This window comes from Bombus huntii, chromosome 3 (genome assembly GCF_024542735.1).
Source record: "Bombus huntii isolate Logan2020A chromosome 3, iyBomHunt1.1, whole genome shotgun sequence".
Lineage (NCBI taxonomy): Eukaryota > Metazoa > Arthropoda > Insecta > Hymenoptera > Apidae > Bombus > Bombus huntii.
Genome location: NC_066240.1, coordinates 12684428 through 12706023, shown reverse-complemented (window position 1 = coordinate 12706023; position 21596 = coordinate 12684428). Strand labels below are relative to the sequence as shown.

The window sequence follows — 21596 nt, the reverse complement described above, 5'->3', positions numbered from 1 at the left end:
ATGTTATGCCAATAAAATTATGTTTTTGAACCATTTCATGTAATTTCGCCAGCATATTGTTAACGGGATTCTGTGCAGTTGCATAGTATTAGAGGGTTAGATATGAAACCTGAACGGAACCCAATCCTCTGGAAGTACTACGATTACTCTTCAAATACTATCTTGACCGCATCCTGTCTTAACACTTCGATTCTACCTTGAACACCCTCCCTCTATCATTTCGTACTTTTTCGGGACAAGCTGCGCGTGGTTGCCTCTCGATTTCCTCGGGTTCAGGCACAGATGCACTGGCGGTGGTCGAAGAGTGGGGGCGGTGCGATGGTGGAGGCACTCGCACAGTCTGGGGCCCACTTGTTCGCCGATCGTCTTGTCACTCGAAAGCGCGTTGCCATTCCGGCAACATCGGCTTCGTTGTTGTCCCTCGTTTGATCTCGTGCTCTTCCATTGTATCGGTACTTCGTAATTTTCCCGCGAACCCCATTCAAATCGTATTGAGCACTCGACATCACGTGAAAGTGTGGAATAAGTGACTTCGTACACATAGGTGCATCCTAAAAGTGACAGAGTAGGAAGAATGCTTTAAAAAGAACTCAAAAAACTACCATACATTATTTTACATTGCTTCTTTGCAAAATTTAATAAATATTAAGTAGGGAAAATGACCACGGAAACGTTTTCAAGAGAGTTAGACGGTCACATCGTGACCTTGCTTACGAGGATTTCTTCCCTGAAGGAAAATAACATGGAACTAACAGAGAAGAAAGCGCCTATGTCGATAGAGGCTCGCAGTTTGGAACTCTGGAGAGCAGTAGCTGTGGAGTGTTTCGCTACCTTTCTCTTCAGTCTCGTTGTATCTGGCGCAGCCGCATCCTCCGCAGTTTCCGGAAGCGGACTCTCTGTCTTAGCTACCGCTGTAGCATCCGGTTTTGCAATTTCGGCAATCTGCTTCATCTTTGGTCATATCAGTGGTAAGTCTTTTGCGCTATATGATATTCATACATTTTCGAAGATTTTCTGTAATTTTGTACATTTCTAGTCATTTGTATATTAAATTTTGATAGTACTACATTTTCAAAATAATATATCCAATAAATTTGTTACTTTAACATCTTTTTCATCTGTAAATCAATTTTCGGGATATGGGCGATATTATACTGGAGGCAGAAACTTTTGTCATCCACACTGTCACGTCATTTGTACTCGGTCCTCATGGTTTCATTCTCGATTGACTCATTAACCGATTATAGTGGCCGATAGAAACACAGCACACCACGCGTGCAGCAGAACGTGTACAGGAGAGTGCCCTAGATGGCATATAATATAGTATATCAGGCTTACATCTTGGAATTCTTCTGCAGTCTGTTTGATTATTGTCCGTTTTGTCATCTAAATAAAACATATTCGTGTCCCTTCCAAGAATACGCTTCGATTTTAATTTAAGTCTTATATAAATTTTTATTATTAACAATTTTGATATAGATATATTATTTTGTATAATTTCTGTTTTGATATATATAGAACATATAAAATATAAGTTCCGTTTACCTTGTATAAAAAAATATATGCTAAATTTATAATAAAACTCGTAATAAAATGTCTGTCGTGCAGGTGGCCACGTGAATCCAGCAGTCTCGCTATCTTTCGCTTTGTGTCGACGAATCTCCTTCCTCCGAGCTGCTCTGTACATCGCCGCACAATGTGGAGGCGGTATAGCCGGAGCTGCGATGCTGTATGGGTGAGTGATTGCTTTAAAAACTCACAAGACCAATAAACAGTTTCCAACCCTTTGCATTCTTGTTATGATATCATTATCGTGTGGTAGTTAAAACAAATGTAGTTAATAAGTTTTTCAACTTCTATAATATATAGTTCAGAAGTCTATAAATTTTGACACTTTGAGTGAAAAGGGTTGAACGCAATATTTTTTTCAAAGCAAAAACTTCCTTCGAGTATCTATATACACATACGAAAGCAGCAGGGTGTAGAAAAAATCGGAGATACGGAGCCCTAAGAGGGCAGCTGCTAGATATGGAATCCGAGAAGGCCGCGTAGTCGAGCCCCGGAAACTTTCCCGTCCCTTCAAGATGTCTTAACCATTTTTAAAAGCCCTCTGAAATCAACGGTACCACAGTCATACACCTTTTAAGTAAATAACAAACACATCCGTTTCTTAGAATCTTTACTAAGATTTCAATTGTTTAAAGTAGGCAACAGAAATGTGAGAAGATATATAGGGCGTTCTCGATAACCTACCTGAGATAAGTCGATCGTGGTTGATTAGTAACGCATATACATACATTTCTGCGTAATCTTCATATGCTAACATGCAATATAAATAACCATGTTCTTCCTGTGAATCTCTTTGATATCTAGCTGAATCCTTGAGAAGCCTTCCTACTATATGTGCTGTTTTTCGAGTACGTACGTCTTGAACAGAGCATAAAATTTCCCGCTGGATCTGAAACGATTCAAAGTTGCAGCTTAGAAACTTCTACTTACTTACTTCAATTGGAATTATATATAAAAATGATGTACAAGAGGACTTACTGAAAATATACAAATTAAGATATATAAATATAAGCTACGTGTTTCATAGCAAATCATTTTCAGGTACTTAAGACATTGTATCGCGTTACTTTTGTGTCACTCTGTAGAATGCTTTATATCTTCTTACGTGGCTGCTGGCTATTAACTATATAATTGTAAGAACTGGCTGATTTATACTTGTACTTTAAAATAAGTACTCACGAGTCGTTATTATATGTTCATCGATATTCACGTCTCTATTATTAACCTATAAAGCCCGCGTGGATAGTCTATAATTCAACGGGGCAGCAAGTTTTCGCGAGCAGGCGATGATCAGGAGCGCGCGAGCACGCTGCTGTAATATTTTTTTTCTCCCCGGTTGGATGAAGAGAAGAAAGAGATTGGCCGTGTGCAACTTGGTGCACGTGCCTCGATTTTGCCCGTGGTTAAAGGATCTCGCGTCGCAAGAGGGCGAGAAAAAAATGAAGATGGGGACGACGAACTTCCAAGGTACCATCACTTATGTCAAATCTCTTCTTCGACCGTTGTCGTAGAGAGACAGAGAACAGATACTACGATAAAAAATGTAGTTCAGACATGGATCATTATTTCTCTTTCTTCTCGTTTCCCAAAAACAATTGCTTTCCCTTTTGTCGAGAATTGCCATGGCTTATCCAAGATAATTCACTGAAGCGTAGAAATGATACATTAAAGTGTACGCTTTTTCTCAAGAAATTATAGACATAGATGTCTCCTATGTGTATCTTCACGATGTATGATGTAGTATCAAAGAGTACAAGTTTCATTACAATGATCCATGAACTTCGTATAAGATAAACATCATCAAACTTTTCTTTGCAACGCCAAGTAATTATTAAGGCAAACGTCTAATCCTCAAAACTTCAATAGATTATTAGAACATATTCGACCGCTTCGAAACTATAATTCAGACTATTTAATTATACTCGATTATTCAGCGGGTATCGGTGAAAAAATTGCAAAGAGACGAACGAAGGGAGACGAGGAAGAGACAGGGGAGAGTGGGAGAGGCAGAAAGAGGCACGCGTAATTGGCAGGGCTAGATGGAGAAGCTTCTTCGAAGGTAAGCACCTGCCTCGTTCCGTGTACGCTGCGGCAGGCCACCGCCTCGCAGCTGCCGCAGATGTTCCATGGACCAAAAAAGATCGTGCGGAAAAAGGATCGACCAGGCACCAGAGACGAGGATAATGAATACCTATACGCGCCGAGGTGGGACAAGTTTCACAACGCAATCGCCTCTCATTGAAGGAGGACACGCTGCGATCCGGAGCCAGAGCAGATGTTTTCTGCGTTCTCGAGGATCATTGTCCTCCCTTTCTCCTTTTATCATCGTCTTCTTCGCTTTCTTCTTTCTTATACTTTTTCTTTCTGTCATTCCTTTGCTTCGTCGTTGTCTCTTCGGAATGTCGCTATGTTGATATATCTAAAAAGATGAAATCGTAAAGAATTATAGAAAGGAATACATAGTACGAAGATGAATGAAGATGCAATTAATGATATGATAACTGGTAATGATGTAAAAAGATAACTGAGGATTGTTCTACGACCGGAAATTACAGGTTGGCACAGGTTGCATGGAAGTTGCAGACCCCTGATGTTGTTCCATGGGAACCATAGAATAGAAGAGTGCCCCTGTATAATAACTTTCTGAACACCCTCGTCAGCATCATCGATACTCTGTGGTCGGGGAAAGGTAAGAACACCCCGTACGATTCACCGCAGATACGCCCTGAACATCATTATCCATCCGTTAAGGTTTTCCGCCTGTTGAAAAAATTACGAAGTTTTCCCTTAGTGACTATTTCAAAATTAAATATCTATGAGAAAGAAATAACCATGATCATTGAACCTCGAAAGCTAAGATAGTATAAATTAGATTTAAAATTTATGTTTTAAATAATTCTTCGTAAAAAATTCCTTGTATGGATTGAATGAAATATTATGATAGTAGTATGAAATTGTGGATGAATACGGATACTTCTGACGATTCCATACGACAGATCTGTCATCCGCGGTGAGATCACCCTTAGACCACCATATGACCGCACAAAGAGATAACAAGTGCGCGATATGTACCGAAATAATAATCGAACAATACTCTAGTTAACCAGTCGGGTTCGTCATCCCTTCCAGAAATGTCTCTGGGGAGTACGTGCATCCCAATGAGAAAAAAGGAGAGCCAAAGGAAAAAGAGGCGGTAGCGGGAGAGATGAAGAAGGAAATAACACAGTTCTTGCATCTGTTGCGACTGGATCAATCGATGTATGTGTGTGTGTGTGTGTATATGGCGTTTGTAAAACACGTATCCTTGCGTTCATAGAGGGTTGGTAGCTCCCAGTGCGATACTTCCCTGAAATATAAATAAAAAATGAAATGGACAGGCAGCCGAGCAGATAAATCGTAAACCGAACTGACACGACCCAGAGATTATGGGAGAATCGCGAGTCTAACTATCCGGAAAGGATTTAGTATCGTTTCATCAACACGTTACAAGATTCTCCCATTATCCTCCTATATAGTTTTTCCACAGTACAGATACGTAAAGAAAAAGATCCATGATATATCTTCATAAAAAATTGATTGTAAACTTTAAGCTTCAGGAAAGGATATGAAGATTTATAATAAATTACCATATCGCACATATTTTCCTAAAGTAACGCCACTGAAATAAGATTTTCAGAAAAAATGAGAAACTGTTTATAATGTTGATAAAAAGAATAAATTCTAGAAAACAATGGTTAAATATTATTTTTGTAATTTTACATTCTTTGCCCTTGACATCCTGATGCGATGGTTTTGATGTTCTTTCGACACACGGCATTTGAAACACATGTGCGATATAATTTATGAAGTCAAATAGTTATTATAAAAAGACAAATCCAATTCTCTTTTTACTTGTGAAACGGAAGGAATAGTCCAAGCACGCCGACCGAGATTTTTCGAAAAAGAAAAATTCTAAAGGGAGATGGACGCGGTGGTATAAAACTATTTGTCAAGGGAGTTTGCCACCACGGACTGGGGAACAGCTGTGAGGAAGCAGGTGTGTGTTGTGACGTCAAGCAAGACACACGCAGACGCATGGCGAGCCGGATGTCCAGCGAAGAAACAGCCCCGTCGCACGTTTCCTGTTCTCCAAAACTATCTATGACACCCAGCCACGTTTAGTCTCAAAATCAGGAGCAATTAATTCTTGTCGCGTCGCTCTATGACCACGTTCGAAACTACAATGTGATTAATCGAATTGAAATCTATCTTAATGAAAGATACAATAAAATAAGATGAAAAATAAAGAATAAATCGCTCGACTTCGAGCGTCGTATTTTTAAAGAATTGACGTACATGCAAAGAAAATACGTTACGGTTGAGAAATATCATTTATCGAATGAAGGCGGTCTTCCAAAGGGAGAGATTTACAGTCGACAAGTAATATCCAAGCTTTTTCGAAAGCCTTCGATATTGGGTTCTTAAGCTGTGATTTCGAGAACCTTCTTCAATACTTCCAGCCAACTTAAGATCTCCCTTCGAATTTTCTTTGAAGATAATTCGTCGACCAATCAAATATATATATGCGCTATTAACTGTCAAACATATACTCGTGCTTGAATACTATAAATTAAAGATACTTTAATTTTTTTATCTAACCAGTGTAATTAATGAAAATTTTGTTTTCAATATATGTACAGATTGTTGGCGATATATTTTTGATCTAGCTAACGGAGATTCTGCGTTTTATGTAGCTAGTCCTTTTTTGATATCCATATGCATGGGGAGAAACTGTTGTCGAGCCGAAAATGTAGCGTGAAAGCCAGGTGGGTCAGGTAGAACCGTTTCAATAGGAATGTTTTACCTGCTTGGGACACCTTTTACCGAGGACACAAAGCGGCCCGCCTAAACGATCTCCGCGATATTCTAGCTTTTACAACTTTGACTCATATGCGACGGTTATTCCTCCGTGGAAATGTTATTCCAGTCGTCGATGGTGTCCTATGACAAGTAGGCGACGCAAGAACGTACCTCTTCGTTAGTAAAAATAAATTCGGAGCGGCTGATGATGAGCAAAAAAGCGGAGAACATGTGACGGTCTTTCACGCACCTCTTAAAATCTCTGACTCTCAACTAAAAGCGAACGATGTCGCCCCCTAAACTAAATATTTGAGCGTATTGCATGCTGGGAAAGTTTACGCCTTGTGTTCCTTGTAGTGGTTTCATGAAGAGTTGGTGAAGGTGATAAGAAGCTGAGATCCTTAGTGTTTAAACTTCTCTGAGAAACTCGATATAAATTGCTTTTGGTATTTTATGAGGATTAATTTTCGGGATTGAGGATTTCATCTGTTCTGTTGTCGTGTTTATCGTGTTATGTTATTGATTTATTCTATTCTGTGCATTTTTCATTCTTCTGTATTCTATAATTCTCTTCTAGTTAATGGTCCATTACTTTATTGTTATACGATGTAATTTAAACAGCTTTCAATTCGTCCTAAAAATGTGTTATAATTATGATATATCATTTTCTTCTCTTTTGGAGAAAGATTGAAAATATGAGTACGATTACCTTGGAGTTTAAAAAATCAAATAGCCTTGAAAGGATTGATGCTTATGTGTCGATCTTCTAGGTGCAGGAGGAAAGAACTAGCGAGGCGAAAAGGCTCTAACTTAGGGTAGGATGAACGAAGCAGGATGCTAACAGATGGTCACAACCACGTGTTCGTTCTTAAGAATCGTTCCGTTCCATGATCGTAGGTTGTGCGATTAGATGCATGCGCAGCCAGCCTGTTGGCCCTACATGAAATCCATTTCTTAACGTGAGTGCGTGAACAATCATGATTTCTTTCCCAACTAAAAAGATGACTTAAAAACTATTTCTTCAAACACTTTACAATATAGCCTTTGTTGCAAATACAATAAAATTTAGATTTTGCAGAATATTAATACAACTCACATTGCAAATTCATACGAAATCCGAATTAAAAATTATACAACCTTAATTAGAGTTACAAATTTTGTACTTGAAAATATTCTAAATAATATCTTGGTACAAACAATTTTTTTTTTTTAATCAAAACGACGATACTATAAATATCGAAAGCTTTTTAACGACCAACTAAGCTTTTCCAAAGAAGACGAAACAACTACTGTTATCTCATATCCTTAAGAAACGCCTGTACATACCGAATTCGACATGTTTGAAGAGATAAAGACGGAAAACATCTGCCGCTGTTTCGTATCCTTCGGTCGAAAGAGAATCATTTATAGGCTCTAAAGCTCCTTTGTGATTGCGACTTTACGCTATAGATATTCGAAAGGACCACTGACGATTCCTTTTATGCAACATGTGGCTGGCACGTGTTTCCCCGTAGAAAGGCACGGTCCACGATTTATATAGGATTCTATAAAGGAGGAGGATCCGCAACGATCTTCCAGGCCAGCTGCCACGGTTTCTTTCTCTCTCGTATCTTAACAGGTCAATAAGATTCTTTTAGAACTTATTGTTAGATATCGCCGCCATGAATCTGCCAGGGTATTATAATCGCCCTAGTGAACCGATTGTATATAGGTACGTGAAATTTTCTCCATTGTCAATTATCTTTGGTGTTCTTACACTTGTGGCTAAAGGAACATATGTACGTGCAATTAGTTTCATTTGATTAAACAAATTTTCAAAATTGTAATAAGAAAACTTTTACACAGACTAGATATTTAAATTTAAGGAGGAGGTATTTTTTATAACATTTTAAAGTAGATGATTAAATATCGTACCTTTCTAATTATACATAACTGAATCTGTTTATAAAGGAATAATTTAGAGTATAGAGTTTTCTAATTGATAGAAGTTTTTCTCAATGAATGGATTCTAATATTGCGTTAAAGATGAACGAACGTAGAGGATAAAAGCAAGAAAAACGCGGTCAGCAGCGTTTATTGTGTCGCAATAGATCCTCGTGGGTGTACGCACTTCCTGGCCCCTTTTTCACATGTTTCCCATTCACGACGAGGAGGATAGAAATCTGAGGCTCGAACTGTTTTGTCCTTTCAAAGAATTCCTGTGCTTTGTCGCCTTGGATTTCTATAGTCGATGATGTTCGTGCAGGAAACTGCACTGTTCTCAAGAAAAATGTCTGGAATTAATCGTCTCATCTCCTCGCTATGATTTTTTAAAAAGAAGGTGACAGGAAACTGGCCCGGATACCGTAAAGAATGAAAGAAATATTACCCGTATTCAGGCTACCTTCGAATAAATATGCTAAAAATACTTGCTTCTCTATACACCATAAAATTTCATTGAATGCAATTCCATCAGGCGTAACACTCGATACAGTTTGTCCCATAAGGGAAGACTGGTCAAGCTTCTTGCAAAACTTCCCACAATCGATCGCCCTACATCGGTAGTTCACCGTGAACCTAATTTTCTGGTTTAACCACAACCACTGGAGCACCTGAACTTTCCCATAGGGCAAGACTTTAGAATGGAATCACTGTAGATCTCGCCTGGGCTTTAACACATATCACACACATGTGGCGGTTTTCCTGGTCAAAAAAGGGGGCCAGGAAAGGGGCCGCTAACGACTAGAGTACGTAGCTTACATACGTATATATCCTTACCACTCTACAGAGGGGAGTTCTGGTGGGTGGAAGATATCAATAGCTCGTTAAACACGACAGAGGTCTAGTGAAAGTGATACACACCCCTTCTGGCTCTGAATTGAAATTTATTTTAAACGTTGTAGCCCTCGCTGGATCCTTGAGGGTGTTTCTGGGGTTCGGTTACCCCCATGCGAATATAGGGCACAGGTTGCACGCGGTCTCTCGAGTCAAGTGCATGTAGGATTAAACGACGAAATGAGTCGCGGCTGAATGACCGTAGCTTCTCAAGCGGAAAACGTGAGAAAAAGACTGTCAGCTATGGGAGCATTCTTTGTAAAACTCTTCTAAGAAATATCGAATGACGGTGGACCAAAAAAGTATCGTAGAGTTTTATTCATATTTTATATTGGTCTTGTGAAAAAAGAGAGATCAGTTTTAAACGATAATCATAAGGGAAGGGTATATGATGGAAAACGAAGGATTTACTGGTTTTCTAAGTATTAGTTCCAATGTAAGGTTCAAGTAGGATTGCTTGAAATATTTTCAGGTTGTAGCTTTTTGTTACGAGAAGGCTTTTAGAGTAGAGAAAATGGAGGCTAGTCCGCACTCTGACAGCAAAGAGTAGGTGCAAAGAGTGTTCCCTTTCTGTCTAGGGCCAAAATGGGTCTCTTAAAGGGGATTAAAATGGAACGAAGTCCCTTCGGCCTCTTTAAACTCGTTTTAAATATTAAAGTATATCCTAGAAGCAATTACCTACGATTATATAAAAAATAATATCATATCATATAATATCATAATATAATATCATATCATGATATTAAAAAAAAAAAACTCACAGAATATCATCTTCCCACGTTAGCTTCAGCATAAAAAGTTGCTATGACCAATGTGACTATTGTCTACTAAAGAAAAAAGATCGATCAAAAATCCGCTTATCACTCTGGCTGCTCTAAAAGGGATGCGAGATCTCATTTTTTCCTTGTTTCCACCCTCAACCACAGACGATACATTTAATCCCAATTGTGCCGTCATGATCTGCATTTCTGATTTCATCAATTCGCTCTCTCGTGACACGATCACGAGGCCTCTCGACATAAAGAGGCTGAATAGAGCAAGAAAAAGAAAAAAAGGGAGCTCCTATCTGCATCACACTCTAAACGGGGGAGAATTTTCGCCGATACACGTGACGATAAATTTCAGAGGGACAGGGATTCAATGCATTTAGCGGTAAAATTAGATCCATTTCTCGCTCAGAACTGCATCATATCCTGCACTTGCAGGTTCACCTTGTTAATTTTTTGTTAATATTGATCTCGTGTATCAATTACTTTGAACTTGATTGTTTCTATTAATCCACTTAAGACAAATGACTCGCGTCTGAAAAGAAATTAATGTTAATATTATATAACGTGCTAAAACATATTTATAAAAAAACTTCGCATTAATATTCAGCAAGCAACATTCCTAATGACTTTCAAATATTAAAATCCTAAATTCCACTATTTTGTCATTTTTCTTTTTAGCAGATAAACTGTCGAGTATTTTATTTTTGAAACGTCAAGTATAAAATATAAGATTTTAATTTTATCAATGGGCAGTGATTATAAATCGAGATTCGCCAACATGAAATTCTTATTGATGTCCAATACCATTGTGGTCACTGTACAAAATACAAAAGGTCGTGTGTCTATAGCCCCGTGTGATTGTACGAACTGAAAAAATTAACGAGATTATATACAAAAGAAACACGTCGATGGGGAAGGGGAGGGGCGATGAATGAAGCCCACAGGCTCGACGATGCACCGGCTAATATAAACATTACACCACTGGGACTGACTTGCTGCAGGGGGCTTCTACGCCGGGTGTCGCTGTTACAGTAACCTTCAATAGGAAAATCATTGTATATTACACTATGACACGTCATACGCAGGAATTATTTTGGAAAACTGATCGATAATTTTTACATTTTTCTATTATAACCTAAGTTTATTTAATTCTTCTTACCTACAAAATGCATTCAATAATTAAGTAACTTAATTTTATTTGTTATAGAGTGACTACACCTTCCAATACGCAGACCTTAACTTCCGTAGGTCGTCTCGGAGGACCTATCGAGAGGCTCTTGGTAGAATTAGCACTTTCTGTGCTAATCGTCCTATCTCATTTTACCTCAGAATGCTCAAAAATACTACCAATGTCAGTTTCTTCGAAACCAGCCGGCGTATTAGCTGCAGCTTACACGGCAGCCACTTTGGTTTCGGTGAGTATATACTGCTTTCGGTCCAAGCTTCGATTAAAGCACAAAGTTCTCGTTGATGAAAGAGAAAAACATCGTGTTAGTATGAGAAGGTCTAAGAAAGTAGTCCTTTTTTTCCTTATTTTACCTTCCGTTGTACGCATTCTTTTCCGTAACCGGTCTATCCAAAGCGGCTCTCGATTCCTTTCGAATCAGCCTCACGTTCGTGTCTTTAAACAGCACCTGCAGTTCAGCAGAGAAGGAAATGTCGAATAGGGAGGACTAAGAAAGAAAGAAAGAAAGAAAAGAGAAAAAAAGAATTCAATCTTTCGGTTCCACCTGCTTCGAAACGCGTGTACAATATACTGCAAACAGAAAAATATTCGGTATCACTTCCGTCCCGTACACAGTTTAAAAAATATAAAACAAACATGAATAACAATTATACAAATAGAAAAAACATAGGTGAATCGATCACTATTAAATTATAACAAATATTTTTAATTATATTTCAGAGTCCATTCTTAAATCCCGCACGCGCACTTGGACCAGCATTCGTCACCAATCGTTGGGACAACCATTGGGTGTACTGGGTAGGTCCACTGTCCGGAAGCGCAGTGGCAGCCCTTCTTCACGAGTACGTTCTAAATCCCAAACGATCTAGAGACCCACGGGATATGGACGACGGTGACAATTCATCAATGAGATCCGACGAGGATACCTACGACGATCTGGACAAACCAACGGGTCCCAAATTCCCCAACGCCTATGCAACCTATCGTCCAGTTGCTGGAGCATCTTCCTCGATCTACAGTACGCCTCCGACAGCCTTAGAACGTGTTGAATCCATTTACGGGGGAACCAAATCGCTCTACTGTAAGTCCCCACCCTTAACTAGGGCAAATTTAAATCGTTCGCAAAGTGTATACGCTAAATCAACTTCCGGAACCCGAGACGGCCTAATGATCCCCAAACCAGGTCCTCTAGCCCCCGCACAAAGTCTATACCCGATTAGAATAGGTCAAATAGGTTCAAATTCAGGAAGAGACAGTCAACAGCAAAATGGATCAAATGGTCAGAATCAAAATTCTCAAAATCATAACAGTACCAACCAAAATATGCAGAATCAACTGCAACAGTGCACGCAGAGTATTTATGGAATCAGAGGAATTTCCACAAGCCTCAGTACAAGGGAGAATGGTATCTATGGTGTATCTACGGGGTCCAGTATATATGGCCGGGCTCCAGCTCCTCCTCCGAGTAGTCAGAATTCTCAACAGTCAGGTCCAAATGTCCAATCTTCCACTCAAAATCATCATCAGCCACAACAGCAGCAGCAGCAGCAGCAACAACAACAGCAGCAGCATCAGAATGGAACGATATCCACCTGCTCTGATAACGCAGCAAACTCTAGAAGACCGGAAAGCATGTACGGGCATATTTCTAGACGCAGTGACGATTCTGCGTATGGCAGTTATCAAGGTTCGACGCGAGGCAATTACGGAAAGGTACCTGGACCTCCTGGAACAACGGGTCCTCCTAACGGACCACCTGGTCCTCCTCAGTACCGCGAACAAGGAAGACCCAGTCCAGCTGGGCCATTGCAACAGAACCAGCAAAATAATTTTCAGAGGAATTCGCCAAATCCTCAATATTGACTATAAATTTCATGGATTTGGTGATCATTCTTTATAAGACTGCTACATGATTGGCTAAATGATTGTTAGCAGCTTCAGAAAGACGTATAGTGATTGTCAAAAGAATGGAGAAGTTCGTTGGACAATAAAAATTGAATAGGACTTGAATAGGACTGAATGTCATTCGGAATTAAAGTTGAAGATTTTGTTGAGGAAAAAAGATATTGTGGTGCCATTTTGTAGCGTGATGATGACAGCAGGAGAATATAGAGGAATGGAATACCCTAGAAAATAATACTGATATTGATAATGGTTAGATTACAATGTCCCATAGACTTTGGAAGGAATAATAATGTTTACCGTATTTCCCTAGAAATGGATTTAGTATTGATAGCTTTCAGTGACAATTGTAAAGATCTTTTTATCGAGATTCGTCGTGATGAATTGAATGAACTGAAGAAGCTATTTCATTGTTTCCCACCATGGGACATATAGGCCTTTCACTTTCTCCGATGTCGGGCATTATTAGATTAATTTTTTAATTGATCGTTGTACGGCTATCTGGAAGACATTCGAAGGCAATAAACTTTGATTTTTGAATCGTTAATTATCAAACTCTTAACTTTTGAATCAATCGATAAAGCAAACTGATTAGAATTTTAATCAGTGTTTTGTCACACAAGACTGATCTCACAAATACTTTTTTATATATGACATTTATAGAAAGAAAAAGAAGAGTATTATATATCGAAGATCAAATTTGAGAATTTTTGCTGCACTGCTCTGTTTCGTATAAATCGATATGATCGATTTTCGGTCTAACAAAGTGAGACAAACTTTATACTATTTAAACATCATACAATGTATGTATTAAGATACTATATTTTAAGAGATAAAGTCAATATGGTATAAAGTAATTTAATGTAATGGACGAAAGTATGAGCATTTATGAATTAATATTTGGAGAACGTAAAGAACGATAGAATTCGAGAAACAGTCTTTTATAGTCTTTTGTATATATTGAATTTTATATTTATTATTTTTATTATAGATTATAGGACTAGTAGGATTATTGTTACCTTTATATATGTACGTACCTAGCAAAAAGATTCGACAATAAACATCCCTAAAACAACGAATTATTTGCTTATTTTTTTGCTATAATTACGGAAAATAAATCAAAATAAATACGTATGTTAAATATTCTAACAAACAATTTTGTTCGTCATTTTTTGCCAATATCCTCATTAATTCGTAACTGCTTCAAAAGCGATATTAATAAAAACATCTACTGTAGGAAATTAAAATCTACCTTAATAACGAAATCAGAATAAAAATAATAACTAAAACTTAACATACTGTTTTCCACTGGAGATTACATTTTCTGTTATCGTACAGCAGACTTTTACATAGACTAATATCGCTTTTATTATGGTAAAAACAATTTTTGTGTTTAACGTACGTCTTCCCGCCAATAATTATATAGGATGTTTCAGAAGCCAAATCTCATAGTTGGAGTAGTTGGCCAAATCTCTATGGATATAATCAAGCAAAAAATGTTATATGAACATGAACCATTTAGAGGTTTATTAACTTACAATAAAAATATATAATATAGAAGAAACAATAATAAACTTACAATAAGAAAATAATAATATCTCATTAACGTAGTTTTTTTTTCTTTTTCTATCAGCTTTTGTTTCTAACAGATAGGAAAGAAAAGAGAGACCTCGTTATTTGTCTCTAGACTGCAGGTTTTTATGCAAATTCATATTTTTGAGAATATAATTTAACAAATAAAACTTCGATAGAAAATTGTTTCACTTACCAAGTATTATAAAAAGCACTATACTGTGGATACTTTATATATTGTACATTCTGTGGAATTTTATACTTTCAAATTTTCTATAAATGCATGAGCAGTCTATTTATCTTTATCTTTTCTTCTGTTTATGGCTTTCCTACCATACTCTTCACCCCTTGTATACCATATTAACGGAGTCTTATCGCCATCTATCGGGATACGACGAAATCCGGCGCTTATCATACGTTTAACGAGTTTAACCAATGAAAAATTCGAGAGAGATCGTCACGGAGAACCAAAACGCGAGAAAGGCAATCTTCGTTGCCAAATAGAAAAGTTGTTGGAATTCCCCACAACCTTCAGTCTGGATCTCAATCTCTCTCTCTCTTTGGGACGCACTTGGAAATCAGCTGATGACGTAACACACGACGAGCGCAAGAAGAAAAGTTAGTTGTATACTCGTGTCGGTGTTGGTGGGCGCGAGACTTGCGCGAGACGAAGTATGGCGTAGGATTCTGTCTTGGCCTCTTTCATTGAGCAGTGTTTCAGAGTTCGCTCGCTATCGTTCGTGGTGGTTTTCGTTTCTCTACATTTTGCTAACGGTAAATCACACTATCGTAATCTTGTGTCTGTTGTGCTGCGTTATTTTATCACGACTGGCGTATTCGGCGCTTCACGGAATCGGAGCCAGCTCTATTTTCTTGCAGGGCACGAAAAGGACACATTGAGTATCGGTACAGGATGAGCGTCGACGCATACGGACCCAGCAGTCAGACTCTGACGTTCCTAGACACCGAAGAAACTGATTTAATTGGTGCAGATACACAGGGTAGCGAATTCGACTTCACTGATTTCACGTTACCCTCGCCGAGTCAAACTCAGGCCTCGCAACACGATGCTGCCCAAAGTCAACCTAACCAACCCGTACAGGTTCGTTTTTTCACTGACCATACGTCTACCACGTTCGATCTCTAACCTATACTTTTGTTTCTTCACTTCGTTCGCCCGTGTACAAGGTTTTTTTTCTCAATCACGCGGATGCCACCTAACCTCAATCCGGGTTTAGTTTTACTAATTCCCGACATACATTAGTTCCTTATGTCCACGCCTTAGCAGGAGTTTTCTGGCCTTCCCTTTTTTACTTTTAACGATATGTATTTGAAAGGATTTACTAATAAATATGATTTTTGCGATGTATGGATTGTTGTAAATACAGAAATCGCATATTTAAATCAGGTTTTCCAAACGTGATTAGTAGTTTTTCTATGATTAGAGGTTAGGTTCTTATATGGAGAACATTTCATAGTGTTATGCAAGGTGAATTGTTTCCGATTTAGAATTAATATTTTTAAGTATGAAAGGAAAAATAATAATGTAATATCAATATTATAAACAAAATATGGCATAATTGTTTTATATAGGATTTTGAAAAAACGGATGAAATAAGCGATAAATAAACAAAGATTAATTACGTAAATTTGATGCAGAATTTAATTGTATATAGCAATAAGTATTTATTGATCATTTTTGTGCATATATGGCTCGTTTCTAGGTTAATGGAACAAGTGGCAGCTCATCTTTGGAGTTGAAGATATCTGGAGCAGCACAAAGTCTTGCAGAATTGCAGTTTGAAGAAGAAGAGGAGGAGGCATATTACAATCGTGATTTGCCAGAACATGCATGTAAATATTGTGGTATTCATGAAGCATCTTGTGTTGTTATGTGCAATGTTTGCCGCAAGTGGTTCTGTAACGGACGTGGAAATACATCTGGTTCTCACATTATCAACCACCTTGTCAGAGCTAAACATAAGGAAGTTACTTTACACAGGTATTATATTTTACACAACTCAATTGTATAGAATGATTTTTATTTCATAAGAGATTTATATTACAGAGATGGTCCTTTGGGGGAAACTGTCCTTGAGTGTTACTCTTGTGCTGTTAGGAATGTCTTCGTTCTTGGCTTCATTCCTGCAAAAGCAGATTCTGTTGTTGTATTACTCTGCCGCCAACCATGTGCAGCTCAGAGTTCATTGAAGGATATGAATTGGTAATTATCATTTTTAGAAAAAATTACAATTGTAATAAATTACTATCATATTTAATATTGTTTTAATATTATAGGGATCATGAACAATGGAAGCCATTGATAGAAGACCGATCCTTTTTAGCTTGGTTAGTTAAAATTCCATCAGAACAGGAACAATTACGTGCCAGACAAATTTCGGCCCAACAAATCAATAAGTTAGAGGAATTATGGCGAGACAATGTTGACGCGACCTTTCAAGATCTTGAGAAACCCGGTGTAGATGAAGAACCGCAACAAGTACTTTTGCGGTACGAAGATGGATACCAGTATCAGAACATATTTGGCCCTCTCGTAAAATTAGAAGCCGATTATGATAAACGTTTAAAGGAATCTCAAACGCAAGAAAACATCGAAGTACGTTGGGATGTTGGACTAAACAAAAAGACAATCGCCTATTTCATGTTAGCAAAAACAGACGGCGATATGAAATTGATGCACGGTGATGAACTAAGACTTCGCTACTTGGGTGAACTTCACAAGCCTTGGTCTGGAATTGGACATGTAATCAAGATCCCTGATAATTATGGAGAGGAAGTAGGGATCGAGTTGAAAAATAATTCTGGCGCCCCAACGGAGTGCGTTAGTAACTTCGTCGTTGATTTTATTTGGAAAAGCACTAGTTTCGATCGGTAAGTAGTTTACAGACACTTCTCATTTTTATCTAGATATGTGCTTCTTTTAATGTAACATCCTTTTTATAATAGCATGCAGTTAGCGTTGCGGAAATTTGCTGTGGACGACACTTCTGTATCCGGTTACATATACCATAGATTGTTAGGACACGAGGTGGAAGAGGTTTTGTTTCGTTGTCATCTTCCTAAACATTTCAGTGCTCCGAATCTGCCAGACTTAAATCGTTCACAAGTATATGCCGTGAAACACGCTGTACAAAGACCCTTGTCTCTAATTCAGGGACCGCCTGGCACGGGAAAAACTGTAACCAGCGCTACGATAGTTTATCAACTTGTCAAACAAAACGGTGGTCCTGTATTAGTATGTGCTCCTTCAAACACGGCTGTCGATCAACTAACAGAAAAGATACACAAATCGAATTTAAAGGTTGTGAGACTCTGTGCGAAGTCACGAGAAGCAATTGATTCACCAGTAAGCTTTCTTGCCTTGCATAATCAAATCAAGAACATGGAGACGAATACTGAATTGCAAAAGTTGCAACAACTAAAGGATGAGACTGGTGAATTGTCTAGCGTTGACGAAAAACGTTATAGATTACTAAAGAAAGCAGCAGAAAAAGAATTATTAGAGGCAGCTGATGTAATATGCTGCACTTGTGTTGGAGCTGGCGATCCAAGGTTACATAGACTTAAATTTCACTCAATTCTTATTGATGAGAGTATGCAAGCAACAGAGCCTGAGTGTATGGTACCAGTTGTTCTTGGAGCAAAGCAACTAATCCTTGTCGGTGATCATTGTCAATTAGGGCCAGTAGTTATGTGCAAGAAAGCTGCCAGAGCTGGTTTATCACAGTCTCTTTTTGAAAGATTAGTAGTATTGGGAATTAGACCTTTCAGATTGGAAGTACAATATCGTATGCATCCAGATCTATCACGATTCCCATCAAACTTTTTTTATGAGGGCTCTTTGCAAAACGGCGTATGCGCGGACGAGAGGAAATTGTTGAAAATTGACTTTCCTTGGCCTGCACCTGACAAACCTATGTTTTTCTACGTTACACAAGGTCAAGAAGAAATTGCAGGAAGTGGTACATCATACTTAAATCGAACGGAAGCATCGAACGTTGAAAAAATAGCAACAAGATTTTTACGTTGTGGAGTAAAACCTGAACAAATTGGAGTAATAACTCCGTACGAAGGTCAACGAGCTTATTTAGTGCAATACATGCAATACCAAGGATCCTTGCACTCGAAACTGTACCAGGAAATCGAAGTCGCTAGCGTAGATGCTTTCCAGGGCAGAGAGAAAGATATAATAATTATGTCTTGCGTTCGATCGAACGAACATCAAGGTATTGGATTTCTGAATGACCCACGAAGGTTAAACGTCGCGTTAACTCGCGCGAAATACGGAATCATAATCGTAGGAAATCCAAAGGTATTGTCGAAACAGCCATTATGGAATCATCTATTAAGTTTTTATAAGGAACAGAAAGTCCTCGTAGAAGGACCACTGAACAATCTTAAAGAATCTATGATTCAATTCGCCAAACCAAAGAAACTCGTCAATGCTGCTAATCCAGGCTCTCACTTTATGTCTACGTCGATGTACGATGCAAGAGAAGCTTTGATCCCAGGTTCGGTATACGATAGATCAGGTACTCAGGTAAATGGAACGCAGAATCATAATCCTTATTACCAAAGGAACGTACCTTTAGATATCTTCAGCAGAACCCACGACACTATTAGTTACATTAGCCCAGAAAGAGCTCAAGCAGCGATGAACAATGTACCAGTCCCAGTGGGAATGTTCATGAATATGGCACACGTACCACCACGGTTCTATAATCAGCATCAGCAGGCCCTACAGGCTAGACAAAACCAACGTAATCGGCGAGGTACAGCTTTATCGAAGAACAAACAAGGCCCACGAATGGGTAAACTAAGTCAATCAGAACAGAATACTCAGCCATATAGCCAGCCAGGATTACCATTAACACAAGGCACGACGCAAGGTATGTCACAACCAGGTTTCAGCCTTTCTCAACCCGGGCTGAGTCAAGCGGAACTTTCTCAAGATTCGTTCGCTGTCGGAGAGTTTCAATCACAGATGGACGGATTATTATCACAAGATTCAACTTATCAGGGTGATCGAAGTGGTTTTTATCAATCCGGACAGTCACAAGCCGGGGGACAATTCTCCCAGCCATATTGAGCCGAGATCGTACGGCTGAGCAACGCAATTGCTATGCAGCGTCGCGGGAGCGACTGAAGGCTCGTTCGACCAATTCTTCTTCGACCAACAACCACAAATCACTAACTGCGCAAAACGGTAAAACGGCTCGGCGATCGAGTACGGTATATGCACACGCAGTCGTCGGCGTTTTAAAAGAGGGTTTTAAAACAAACAAGCAAACAAACAAACCAAAAAAAATACTACAAATGGGGGAGCTCGTCGTCATTTACCGTCGAACTGTTTTAGACGGGGAAAGAAAACGGTTAAAGAGTAAAACCACCTGGCAAACAAGTATGACAAGCCAATAAAAACAATTAAAAAGATACAAAAACAAAAAAAAAAGAAAGAAAAGAATAAGACTGGGAGACGACATTATCACCAAAATTACCAACCACCACCGTGACACGCGCTTACCGTAAAAGTACCGTTTTATCGCGGGGATCGAATGACGCTAGAATTACACACACAGCAAAATAAAACAAAGAAACAAAAAAACATCAAAATACCAAAAACACAAAAAAATATAACGATAAAAAAGGAAGAAAGAGATACGGGACGTGTAATGCTTCATGACTTGACCAAATTCGAAAAGTGTGCCAAGATAGCGTATTAGCTAAAAAACGTACAAAAATACTAAACGAATCTCTAAACGACAAACCAGAAAATAAAGGGGAAATGGTATTGTTTGCGAATGTTTAATTTGCCATCGAAGATGTGAAGAATGAAAAAGAGAAAAGATTTGGAGTGCATTATATTGGCTCTGATAAACGCGTTACATGTCTTTTTGACATTTCCTTAGAAAAGGTATAGGATGAACAACTACTGCCAAGGGAAGGAAAGAGAAAGAGAAACGAATTACGCCCCTATAGAGATTTTACAGGACCCTAAAAATATCGTGTTTTTTGATGGTTCATATAGACCTCTTTCGATCACTATCTTGTAAGCTGCGAAAGAAAATCACAACAGAAAAAGTACGGTTCTTGCAACGCGTGGACACGCGACAACGTCAATAATAAGAAAACAATGACAGTACAAGACCATCCTTATCATTGGCTTGTCCTTTAACCGACAAAAACCACCATCATCGATGAAACGTTGCCGATCGAATTGTCGTCAAACAGTATGAGGCCGACACTTGAGGTATCATCGTGAAGGAGGAATCCTTTCTCAGAAGCTTGGCGTGATAATTGACATTACGCTATTGGATAAGGAATCCTATTAATTTTTGATCATGTTAATTAATTTCTATCTTTTCTGCTTAGACCGGTATATATATTGTATATATTTTATTTACCGCAGGGGTCGAGAGAGCGCGCAAGAATGAAAAAAAAACAATTCATTCAGTATTTGTGTTTTTTCTTTTATACGACTTGCAGATGAATGACTAAAAAAGTGACGAATCACAATGTACATTGAAACAATTAAGACAATGTACTCTGAAAAAAAGGGGAAAAGTGGGAATGTTGAATCCAATCATTAACATTATAATCCTTTAACAGCATCTTTCAGATACAGACAACTGCAGTTTTGAAAAAAAGAATACTGGAAAAAAACAAGAAATTACTTGGATTTTGAATATTATTCTTATCTATAACGGTATAAAGTAGTCCATTTAGTGTTCAAAGTATTTTATTAGTTCTAATGTACTGACTAAAGCATCGTTCTATCTGCTAATTCTTTTAATTTAGATACTTTCTTCTTTTTTGTTCTTTTCTTACCTTCATATACCCCCCCTTCTACTTTATTTTTCTGTTTTCTCTATTTTCTGTTTATACTGGCTTCTCGCGGTAATGAATTTGATAATTGACTCACA

At 38.3% G+C, this 21596-nt stretch overlaps 2 protein-coding genes and 1 long non-coding RNA gene across 11 annotated transcripts; 2 read left to right on the top strand and 1 right to left on the bottom strand.

The window, feature by feature from the left end:
• Positions 1–648: 648 nt before the first annotated feature.
• Positions 649–14159, top strand: LOC126863761 (neurogenic protein big brain). Its single transcript, XM_050614250.1, has 4 exons — positions 649–968; positions 1609–1735; positions 11200–11407; positions 11899–14159. The coding sequence occupies exons 1-4, from the start codon at positions 659–661 to the stop codon at positions 13039–13041; spliced, it is 1788 nt and encodes a 595-aa protein (XP_050470207.1). The 5' UTR covers positions 649–658; the 3' UTR covers positions 13042–14159.
• LOC126863774 (uncharacterized) lies at positions 1762–11193 on the bottom strand. 5 transcript variants are annotated; one of them, XR_007688979.1, is made up of 5 exons: positions 7735–11193; positions 7118–7344; positions 2548–7042; positions 2254–2458; positions 1762–2110 (listed from the first exon to the last, which is right to left on the bottom strand). It is a non-coding gene; the product is annotated as an uncharacterized LOC126863774 (long non-coding RNA). The 5 variants fall into 5 exon arrangements; XR_007688981.1 differs by having other exon boundaries at positions 3637–7042; XR_007688982.1 differs by having other exon boundaries at positions 2254–4915; positions 5329–7042.
• A 1108-nt stretch (positions 14160–15267) lies between the features above and the next one.
• LOC126863755 (regulator of nonsense transcripts 1 homolog) lies at positions 15268–21129 on the top strand. Of its 5 annotated transcripts, none has more exons than XM_050614228.1 (6): positions 15268–15426; positions 15532–15754; positions 16377–16654; positions 16721–16876; positions 16951–17544; positions 17620–21129. In XM_050614228.1, the coding sequence occupies exons 2-6, from the start codon at positions 15566–15568 to the stop codon at positions 19760–19762; spliced, it is 3360 nt and encodes a 1119-aa protein (XP_050470185.1). In that variant the 5' UTR covers positions 15268–15426; positions 15532–15565; the 3' UTR covers positions 19763–21129. The 5 variants fall into 5 exon arrangements, with proteins under 5 accessions (XP_050470185.1, XP_050470188.1, XP_050470186.1 ...); XM_050614231.1 differs by having other exon boundaries at positions 15283–15426; positions 15516–15754; XM_050614229.1 differs by having other exon boundaries at positions 15294–15426; positions 15504–15754.
• The last annotated feature ends 467 nt before the right edge of the window (positions 21130–21596 follow it).